This window comes from Vulpes lagopus, chromosome 18 (assembly GCF_018345385.1).
Source record: "Vulpes lagopus strain Blue_001 chromosome 18, ASM1834538v1, whole genome shotgun sequence".
In the NCBI taxonomy this organism is placed as follows: domain Eukaryota; kingdom Metazoa; phylum Chordata; class Mammalia; order Carnivora; family Canidae; genus Vulpes; species Vulpes lagopus.
Window position 1 is genome coordinate 22,438,375 of NC_054841.1, and position 10,917 is coordinate 22,449,291.

Sequence of the window (10,917 nt, forward strand, 5' to 3'; positions counted from 1 at the left end):
TAAATTCAGGTGACAAGAGTTCTGAGGGCTGAATACTCAGTGTGAGGCATCATGGAGGAGGGATGGGAGCTGGGAAGATATGGGAGGTTCTAAGTGGTGTAAGAGAAGAAGGAGAATTAGCACCATAGATTAAAGTAAGGAAATCTACTAAAGGCTAGGAAAAGACAAGAGCTGGAATGGGTGGTAGAGGGGCTTGGGGTGAGGCTTAGCTGGCTCATGAAAGGAGCACTAGGAGCTCATGGGGCAGGGGGTGGGCCTTCACTAGGCTAGGGGCCTGCTCTGTGTCTTCCAGAGAGATGAGAGCCAAATTGGAGGCAAGTCAGTGGTAGCCCAGGGTGTCCTGCCTCAGCACCATGGAAACAGAACAAAAACACCTATTGGTCAGTAGTCAGGACAGTTCAAAGGGGATAATACCTTGTGCTCGGACAAAGAGTAGGTAACATCTTCAGGTATGCTCATGTGCATGGTTTACAAATAATTTTCTTTTTGGAGCCTCCTATGCAGGGCTTGATCCTAGGATCCTGACATGACCTGAGCTAGGATCAAGAGTCAGATGCTCAGGGGTCCCTGGGTGGCTCAGCGGTTTGGCACCTGCCTTTGGCCCAGGGCACGATCCTAGAGTCCTGGGATCGAGTCCTGCATCGGGCTCCCGGCATGGAGCCTGCTTCTCCCTCCTCTTTTGTCTCTGCCTCTCTCTCTCTATGTCTATCATAAATAAATAAATAAATAAATAAATCCTAAAAAAAAAAAAAGTCAGATGCTCAATGCACTGAGCCACCCAGGTGCTCCATCTTTTCTTTTTCTTTCTTTTTTTTTTTAAGATTTTATTTATTTATTCATGAGAGACAGAAAGACAGAGAGACAGACAGAGAGAGAGAGAGAGAGAGAGAGAGAGGCAGAGACACAGGCAGAGGAAGAATGTGTGGAGGCTCCCTGTGTGGAGCCTGATGTGGGACTCAATCCTGGGTCGCCAGGATCACACCCTGGGCTGAAGGTGGCGCTAAACCACTGAGCCACTGGGCTGCCCTCTTTTTCTTTTTCTTTTTCTTTTTAAAAAAAGACTTTTCAAGTAATCTCTGTACCCAGTGTAGGACACGAATTCACAACCTCAAATCATGTGCTCCACTGATTGAGCCAGCCAGGCGCCCCCAAAGCATTCTTACATCCAATTCTGAATCTACTCCTTACAACAATTCAGTAAGGCAGGGGAGGATTCTAACCCCCACTTTACAGATGGAGAAATCGAGATGTGGTCCATAGCTCCTATGTGGCAGAACTGGGTTTGTTTGTTTTTGTTTTTAGATTGATTGATTGACTATTTATTATTTATTTATGTATTATTTATTTATTTATTTATTTGAGACACAGAGAGAGAGAGGCAGAGACACAGGCAGAGGGAGAAGCAGGCTCCATTCGGGGAGCCTGATGTGGGACTCGATCCTGGGTCTCCAGGATCACGCCCTGGGCTGAAGGTGGCGCTAAACACCTGAGCCACCCGGGCTGCCCAGAACTGGGTTTTTTTGAACCCAGAATCTCTGAATTTTGTCTGCCCTTTCCTTGGCCATGATCCCAACTCATTTTTTTTCCCCCAACTCATTTTTTAACCACACTGCAGACCACCAGTTGCCCTTCTACCACCAAGTCACTATTCACTGCTCTGGGGCTGGGGGCTGAATTCCAAACATTCAATGCCTTCTCACCTTCCCATGGCCTCTGTTGTTAATGACAACAAGACATTAATAATGATGCCGTGCCTCCTCAGAACTCTCCAAAACCTGACTGCAATGACTTCATGGCATTGTCTTCCCTTGCAGCAGGGAGAGTGGGTGTTTTCATGTGGCCACACAGTGTGTCAGTGACAGGGCTTAGATAGGACTAGAACCCAGGTCTCCTGCTACCTTGTCCTTACCTGCAGCACTGACAGGTTGGTCTGTCCAGAAAGGCTCAGCTTCTCCTGTTCTGAGGGGTAGGCATTGTAGCGGTGCAAGTACAGCCAGTCCCGGAGGATCTTCACTGATTCTTTGGGCAGGTTTCCTCTGCGTTTCCTCTTGCCTGCCAGGGAGAGGAGGCCTTCATCCTCACCCAGATCACTGTCTGACATGGTGTCTAGGGGCTAGGCTGGACCTTGGGCAAGCCTGGAACAAGTGACAAAGGGGAAGGGACATTATTAACATGCATTGCCTCTCCCTCTTTCTCTGTCTCCAAACACATCATTATTATTAGAGCCTGGGACACCGAAATGGAGGAATAGCACATCAGAGTCTCAGGCTATACCTTAGCCTGGGCAACCTAGAAGGGAGGAGTCTGAGATGCCTTCATTTTATGGGGTCAGTAGAAGACTACTAAAATAAATGGCAGCTCATTAATAAGCAGTATCAGACTAGAAAGAATTAAAACTACCACCTAGGTCTGTTTGTCATGCTCTGTACTGAGCACTTCACACTTACTATCTCATTGGATCCTCACAAAGTCCTTGTAAGAGAGATACTACTATTATCATTTTATAGATGAGAAAATCAAGGCCCAGAAAGGAAGCTGCCTAACTTAAACAGCTACCATGTAACCCAAAAATTTCACCCTAGGCATCTACCAAAGAGAAATGAAAACCTGTATTCACACAAAACCTTGAACACAAATAGTTATAGCAACATTATTCATAACAGCCAAAAGGTGGAAACAACCCAAGCATTCATCAGTGTAGGAAGGGATAAACAAAATGTAGTCTGTCCATATGGTGGAATATTATTTGGTCATAAAAAGGAGCTAAGTCCTGATCCATGTCCATGTTACTGTGTGGGTGAACTTTGAAAATATGCTAAGTGAAAAAAGTAAGTTACAAAAAACGTGATTCCATTTTAATAAAATATTTAGAATGGGCTGAAGGGGAACACAAGGATGACAGCTAAAGGGCATGGAGTTTCTTTTTGAGGTAATAAAAATGTTCTGAAATTGACTGTGTGGTGGTTACATAGTTGTGAATATACTAAAACCACTTGTTTGTTTGCTTTAAATGGGTAAGTTGTATGGTATGGGAGTTACATCTCAATAAAGCTGCTATGAAAACAAAATTTCACCTCTAGGATACGGTGTGGAAACAGGTTTGGACCAAGGTTTGCCACCACCACCAACTCCCTTGAAACTCTCTATACCATCTTGCCAGCCCAGTCTGGAAAATCTATTAATCACCATGGTCCCACAGCAATCTGAGTAACATTTACTGCACCTACTGTACTGCATTCATCCCTATTGGTTGTCTCAGACATTCTCTTTTGTCATCTAGCCCCTGGTCTGGTCCATGAATCAATTCCTCAAAAATCCAGACAAATAAGCAAGGCTGGACTCTGGTTCTCCCATCTTGGCTGTGTGACCTTGGCAACTGTGCTCTCCTCTCTAGGCTTGAGCCCTCTCTTGACCTGTCAAACGAAGGAAGGGGTTTTCCTAGACAGCCCAACTCAGTTGCTCACCCCTCTGACAAAACTTCTGGTTCACACATGCAAAAGAGATTTACATTTTAAAACCAAAAGTTCCAGGGCAAGCTAATGCCAGAATCTGAAGGCTCCTCCCTCCTCAGCCTTTTAACAGCTACCCAGTAGGCTGGGCCAAAAGACTCTGGCATCTCCCAGGTTTTGTTTCCTCGACTTGGGCCTGAGCCCAGATATCTGGGCTGGCTAGGCCAGGCTTTCGAGGGAAGGGTCTACCCCTCCCAGCCAGGCCACCTGGAGGTGAGACAGACATTGGTTAGAGGTGCCACTCCTCAAAGAACACCAACAGCAGGCTGCTTTCTGAAGTCAGGTTTCTGGGGTTTAGCTGGCTAGGGCAGTTGGATCTGGGCTCAGGGATGCGGCCCTGGCAGCCTATGAGCAGTTTACTCAGGGTTATCTGTATAAATTCCACCCTGGCTGCCAGCCAAGTCCCAGTCTGCAGGGTTCCAGGGGTGGCCCATGGAGAGGACTCCTCAGCCTACAACAGACCACTCTTTGCCATGGGGTCCCGCACTTACAATCCGGTAGGTTTCCCACATACATACCCCCTACTCACAGAGAGATGGACAGACCCAGACAGACAGACACACATCCGCCCTCACCATCAAGCAACTCTGTAACAGTGTTCAGGTAACAGGCACCAACCCACCGCTTAGCTCCTGGAATCACCATGCTTTTCACTGACAAATACAGCACACATAGAGTTTACAGATCCCCACATCGAGCACGAACAACTGGTACCCACGAAACTAGCCCAGTTTCTGGACCTAGGCCTACCCACAAACTCGGACCGGCCCGCCCACCCACGATCTCAGACTGGGGAAACGCCAAACGTCATCACACCAGCGATCAATTCTTACCCCAACTGGCCTGTGGCAGCACCCTCACGACAGGCACCCGGTGCACCCTCCTACACTCTCCTCGACGCCGACCTGCAGCCGCTCCCGCACGAACTTTCTGACAACTCCCCCAGCTCATCCCGACACTCCCCCGGGCCGCGCACTCACGCCGCATTCCCAGCAGTTCACACAAAGCGCGCAGCCTCCCCCGCGGCCCAGACCTAGTCGGAGCACATGGCTCCCGGGGCGGCGGGGAATCGGCCTGCGCTCGGGGCGCCTGCACCCCTCAGCCCCCCACCCCGCGCCGGGCTCGGCGCCCCCGCCACCCCGCCGGCCCTCAGTGCGGGCGGGGCGGGGGCTCTGGAAGAAAGAAAACTCACGTGTCCGTCCCGGGGCAGGAAAAAGTTTGGTTCCCACCCCCTTCCCCCGCCGCTCCGCGCTGGCTGACTCTTCGGGGCGCGGGGCTGGCCGAGCCTGCGCGCTCGGCTTTGTGCTCCGAACTCGGCCCGGAGGGGGAGGGGAGGGGGCTGGGCTCCCACCTCCGCACCGCCCCCCCCAGCACTGCGCCCAGACTCCATGTTGGCCGCCCCCTGCCCCCGAGGCTGCGCGCTTCCCCCGCGGGAGGCTCGGCTCACGCTCGGCCTGCCCGAGGGTCCCGGCGCGCACAAACTTTCTTCGGGTCGCCGGCCCCACGCGCCCCCTTCCTCGGCCCGCCTGGGAGTGACAGATGCCTCCGAGACAGACTTTCCTTTGTTCCAAAGGAAAGGGGAACTCGCGCGGGCTCCCCAGCCCCCCAGCCCCGGGCCCTTCCCTCTGCCCCCGCCCGCAGCTGTCACTCTTGGCGGCCCCCTCCTCGGCTCGGCCGCGGGGGGGGGGGCAGAGGCTGCCGGCGGTTAGCAACGTGCACTTTTTAAACCAAACAAACCCGCCCCCCGCGCGCTCACCCCGGCCCGGGGCTGGGGCGGCCCTCTCGAGGGCCGGGATCGTAGGGAGCCGGGCCCCCCAGGAGGGCCCCGAGGGAGCCCCCGGCGGGGGGGGCCGTGGGACAGTGCCCCCACCGGCCCCCGCCCGCCTCCAGCAGTCGCCGCTCACAAACACCCGAGCTCACACACCCACAGTCGCACGCGCCAGGACGACGCCCCCTCCCCCGCCTGGCCGAGAAAGAGAAACTTTCCAAGTTGTCCGCGCGCCCCCCACCCGCCTCTGTCCCCCTCCTGCGGCCCGCACTGACTTCTCCGAGCGGCCTTTCCGTCCACGCGGTCCCTGGCTCGGCCCCGGGCGTCCTGGCAGGGGGCGGGGGGCGCCGGGGGAGCGCGCCGCGTACCTGCCGGGCCTGACACTCGGCCTGACAGCTCGCGGCTGGAAAGCACCTCGCGGCCTGACGTCAGATCCCCTCTCCTCCCCCCGGCGCCTTCCTCGCCCTCCCCCACCCGTCCGGAGGGAGAAAACAAACTTTGTGCGGAGCGCGGCGAGCTACGCCCACCCCCCGCGGGGCGGGCCGACGCCGGCCGGGGGCTTCGTCCCGCCCCCCGCGCCCGGAGGGGGCGGGGCCGGGAGGGCACCTTCTTCCTGCGCCCACCCCCACCCTCAGGAATGCCACATGGCCTCCGAAGAGGAGTGGTGGGAACCTCGGCTCGGGAGAATCCGCTCGGGGGCAGGAAGTGGCCCGTGGCTCGTCTCCGAGAGCGTTTCCGGAGCGCCTACTGTGTGCTCCGCGCCGGCGGCGGGGGGCCGTTCCAGAGGGGAGAAGTCCTGCAGAAACTGACGTTTGTGGGGCCGCTCCCCGCGCCCCATCTCCCGCCGGCGGTGCGATGGTTCCCTTCGCACCAAGAGGAAACTGAGGCCCGGTCAGCCCGGGGATTTGCCCGAGCTGCTGAGGACCGGGCTCTGACGGCGACGACTCCTCTGCCCTCAACGGCCGCTAGAGTCGGGTAGAAGGCTGCCTCGGACAGAAGCCCGAAGCCCGCACTCCTGCGTGTAGAACACAGGAGGCGGCCTGAGGTAAAACAGCGCTGGAGGAGCGATTAGCCCCAGCTACGCGGAGAAGGGCCCTTGGTGTGTACATCCCACCCGGCGCGTGGGCCCGAGGGTCGGTGCCGTTACACACCCGCTCCCGGTTGACCCATGAGCTCCGGAGGCCCTAGACTTGATTCTTGTCACACCAGGATCGTGGAGCCCAACCCTCACCTCACCGGGGCAGACCTCCTGACTAGAAGGGCCCAGCGCCCCTCGCTGGTGTTTTTTTTTTTTTTTTTTTTTCCTCTGCTCACTGCACATCCGCTCATCCAGCTCCCAGGATGTTTCCTTTGGTCTTCGCCAGCCCTGCCAACACTCTCTTCTTGCCTGCTCTCTGCTCTGTACCACAGTGTGAAGTCCCTGTTGACCAGCCCGCCTCAGCTTTCCCACCAGTCTTTGTTGTTCCCCAGAGCGCAGCAGCACACAGCCTAAAACAGGGCAAGGCCTTTCCTGGGCCTCAGGTTCCTCATCTGGTCCCAGATATCTAGGACCCTTGAGCAGCCTTGAAACGGCTGTCGGTCCTAATTGCACTTGAGCAGTGGAGAAATCTGAAAATAAAAATTGAGTTTTTTTCCGAACAGGCCCATCAGAAAGCTGATTAAATGACCGCCAAGGTGCACCTGGGCTCTCGATTAAAGCCAGACTTCCCTGCAACCACTTAGAACCTAGTTGGCCACACTACCCTCCTCACAGCAGAACCCAAAATATCAGTGTCACTGCCCAACGCCCACCATTTCACAGATAGGGTGACTGAGGCCCGGTGTGGCGGCCCCAAACGATTTCTTGGGGGAGGTGGTGCTCTGTCTTCTGAGAGAAGGGAGGCTTGGGGAGTCTTAGGTAAAGGTAAAACTGCTGGGCCCTGATCATTAGGCTCAAAGACGTGTGTGGGGCAGGGACTTTGGGATGGGGGGCTGGAAGGGGAAATAGTGCATCCAGGTGAGCCTGGAGGTATGACTCTGTCCTCAACACTCAGTGGTAGGTATTGTGGTCCAGGGCATGAGAGCTGGACTCTGCCTGTTTTGGGGGAGAGAGTGTGTGAGACAACCAATAGGGGAAGCCACTGGGGACCTGGGCTACAGCCCAGACACCTCCCTGCAAACTCTGCTAGTTCCCTGGGTCAGGGCTTCCCAAGGCTTGGGCTAGGTCAGGTGCCCTGGGGCAAATAGAAGGCAGCAGCTCCTTCCTCCGCTGCTGGGCCACCTGGGAGCTGGATAACAAAGCAGCTTCAGGAGCCCCTTCCCAGACTTCCTGGGGGTGGGGGGAGGGGAAAGTCTGGGATGTAAAGGAGGCTGGTAGTGTGTCAGGATTGCACTTTGTAAATGGATTCCCCAGGTAAAGCATAAGTACCAGTCAATTATGAGATTACCACATAAAAGTTTTTCAGTTCATAAGTATCAGAATTTAAAATGTGTGCACCCTCTCCGCCAGTAAGTCCACTTCCAGGAATCTATCATTAGAAATAATCACAGGACAATGATAAATGCTTATACAAGATTGTTCTTTGCAGCACTGTTCATTCCGGTGGAAGACTGCAGACAACTATATGCTCCCTCACCAGGAGCTGACTTCTTACAGGAACTCTGGGACCTCCGTACAGCAAGCAGGATGCTGTAATGGGGTAGGTCTGTGCACATTAACCTAGGGAATGGCCAAGGTGTTTGTGTTACGACAGTTTGCAGTGTCCCAGCAAGAAGGGGTTTTGGTTATCCTTGGTTACTTTTATGGGAGAACCTTTGTAGTTGGAAAGTTATCTTACGTCATTTCTCTCTTCAGGTTTGCTACCCCTAGCCCTTTTCACATATGGAAAACTGGGTCCCTGATAATGAAGCTGGGGTCCTGACTCCAGGGACAGATCTGGGGGGGGGTCTGGATGGGGAGAACAGGTAGGTGTGTCAGCCCCTAGGCTCCTGTGATTGCCTCCAATGGGCCATTTTAGGAAGAGCCCCAGGAACTCAAGACTCCTCAGGCCAGAAAAGAGCCTGGATAACTCCTGCTTCTGTATTGGAAAACCCAAACTAGAGGCCTCTGCCAGTGGAGCTGCCTGTTCATTGTGCCTGTTTCTAGTCAACTTGGTTGTCACATAGGTTCAAGCGGATGTCGTGTAAGTGCACTTTCATTGAAAGAAAAAAAAAAAGCCTCTGCCCTTTTTACCTGGGGTTGATGGAAGTGGGGTAAGGGACCAGTTTTCACCTGGTGCCCTGAGGTGCCAAAGCATAAAGGAAATGGGGTTCTGTGGGGTGGAAGGGAAGAGTCCAGAAAAGGCCAGGGTCAGTGAGTAATTCAGGAAACAGTGGAATCAGTCAGCTGATAGGACCTTGAGGGCCAGGGCACAGAGTTTGGATTTGGCATTGCGGGCTGTAGGGAGCCTTGCGGATTCCTGAGACCCGCTAAGGAGAGAGATAGGAAGTGATTGGAGGTAGGGTGATCAGGTGGGGCAGCCCTGGGTAATTGAGGCCAAATTGATGGAGACCTGTCTCTGAGGTCTAGGTAATTTGTGGCTCTCCTACATGAGGTCCAACATTCTCATCTAATGTGGATTTCGGCTTATCAACATCTTCCTTTTTAAAAGATTTGTTGTATTTGTTGATCATCCACGATATGCTTAGCTTTCTCCATGTGAGGTATTCACTCTTATTTTTGAATGCTTAGGGCTTGACAGTCTTTGTGCTTGAACCTGGAGAACCCACTGCCTGGGCTGTCAGGAAGGGTTTGGGCAACAGTGCCAGCTGGTGGCTGAGGGGAAGGGATATGGGATCTGGGATTTGGAGCTACTAGCCAGGTAATGTAGGCAAATCATCCAAACCCTTTGAGCCTTCATTTTCTCATCTGTGGAGACATCTGGCTTTGGTGAAGGTCAAAGAAAATAATGGCTGAAAACCCTTTATGAATTACGTTCAGTGCATCTAGAAGAGCAGATATTGTTATCAGAGTGTCTTAGGTTTGTCTCTAGTGACTGTGTGGCATTTGACAATCTGCGTTCCAGTTTCTTCTTCATCTGAGAAGTGGGAGGGTTGGACACAATAATTCTAAAGTTCTCTTCCTTCTTTGGCATTCTACCATATAGACTTAAATATTTTTAAAAATATTTTTAGGGATCCCTGGGTGGCGCAGCGGTTTAGCGCCTGCCTTTGGCCCAGGGCGCGATCCTGGAGACCCGGGATCGAATCCCACGTCAGGCTCCCAGTGCATGGAGCCTGCTTCTCCCTCTGACTATGTCTCTGCCTCTCTCTCTCTCTCACTGTGTGCCTATCATAAATAAAAAAAAAAAAAAAAAATAAAAAAAAATTAAAAAAAAATATTTTTAAAAAGAGAGAGATCACGCACAAGCGGGGCAGAGGGAGAAGGAGAAGCAGACTCCCCACTGAATGGGGAGCTCGATCTGGGGCTTGCTCCCAGGACCCTGGGACTAAGACCTGTGCAGAAAGTAGATTAGATGCTTAACTGGCTGAACCACCCAGACACCCTGGCTTAAATGATTTTAAAAATATGTATGTATATGTATACATGTGTATATATCTGTGTGTGCTGCGTGTAGAGATATAGATATAAATGCTTGTTTGCCCACAGCTTTTTAAATTTTTATCTTTTCTGGTTTAAGCGCTGTGGAGTATTATCTGGAAGTTGTATATATCTGTAAGACTTTCTTAACTAGCCGGGCTAATCTTTGTTCTAGCTATACTTCATTATCTGATTTTCTTCCTTTTCAGTTTGCATCAAAGGGATATTTCACATGGGCCCAAATTGTAGCATTTTAACTCAGGGCTATTGGTGTGGCAGAGATGCAGCAGTGACCTGCATGTAGGGTTACCACAGTCTCTTCTCTTGATGCCCTCAGGCTTCTAGACAAAGATTAAGTAGCGAGTATTAATTTGCGAATTAAGATTTCTTTTGGTTTTCTGGTAGTCTCCTCTTCTACTTGCAAGGCACTGGGTATGGCACCTCCAATCATGGCCATAGAAGTTAGTCAGTGTTGGCTATTGTGGGGCCTGGGAGACTTAGTAACTGTATTCTTCTTCTTCTTCTTCTTCTTCGTCGTCGTCTTCTTCTTCTTCTTCTTCTTCTTCTTCTTTTTTTTTTATTTAGGGTCAGTGTGATAGGATAGATGGGGATCAGATCCATTTGGCATAGTTTTGTCTTTATAGTGGATATTTTCTTCTCCTGGAGTATGGTATTTTTTAAATTATTTATTTATTTATTTATTTTTTGAGTATGGTATTTTTTTAAAAAATCAGTTAATTTGAGAGAGCGAGCTAGTATGTGGAGGTGGGGAGGAGGGGTAGAGAGGGAGAGAATTCCCCCTCCTTTATAAGATTTTATTTATTTATTTGAAAGCAGAGCGAGAGAGAGAGCACAAATGGTGGTGGTGGGTGAGAGCATTACAAGGGAGAGGGAGAAGTGGAAGCAGACTTTCTACTGAGCAGGGAGCCCAATGTGAGGCTTGATCCCAGGACCCTGGGATCATGACCTAAGCCAGAAGCACTTAACCAACTGAACCACCCAGGTGCCTCAGGAGAGAGAACCTTAGGCAGACTCCCAGGTGAGTGCAGAACCCCATGAGGGGATTGATGTAGGGATTGATC

The 10,917-nt window shown here is 52.1% G+C and overlaps 1 protein-coding gene across 4 annotated transcripts in view; it reads right to left on the minus strand.

Annotated features, from left to right (window-relative positions):
- The window catches only part of TGIF2 (TGFB induced factor homeobox 2), a 14,700-nt gene extending 8,922 nt beyond the window's left edge, over nt 1-5,778 (minus strand). The window contains exons 1-2 of one of the 4 annotated variants that reach the window (XM_041732458.1): nt 5,646-5,778; nt 1,910-2,135 (exon numbers count right to left, since the gene is read on the minus strand). In XM_041732458.1, the coding sequence (XP_041588392.1) occupies nt 1,910-2,101 (192 nt within the window). In that variant the 5' untranslated portion in view covers nt 2,102-2,135; nt 5,646-5,778. Of the gene's footprint in view, nt 1-1,909; nt 2,136-4,342; nt 4,669-4,701; nt 5,498-5,552 lie in introns of those variants that run through there. The other 3 variants (XM_041732457.1, XM_041732460.1, XM_041732459.1) reach the window with 3 other exon arrangements.
- Between the last annotated feature and the right edge of the window lie 5,139 nt (nt 5,779-10,917).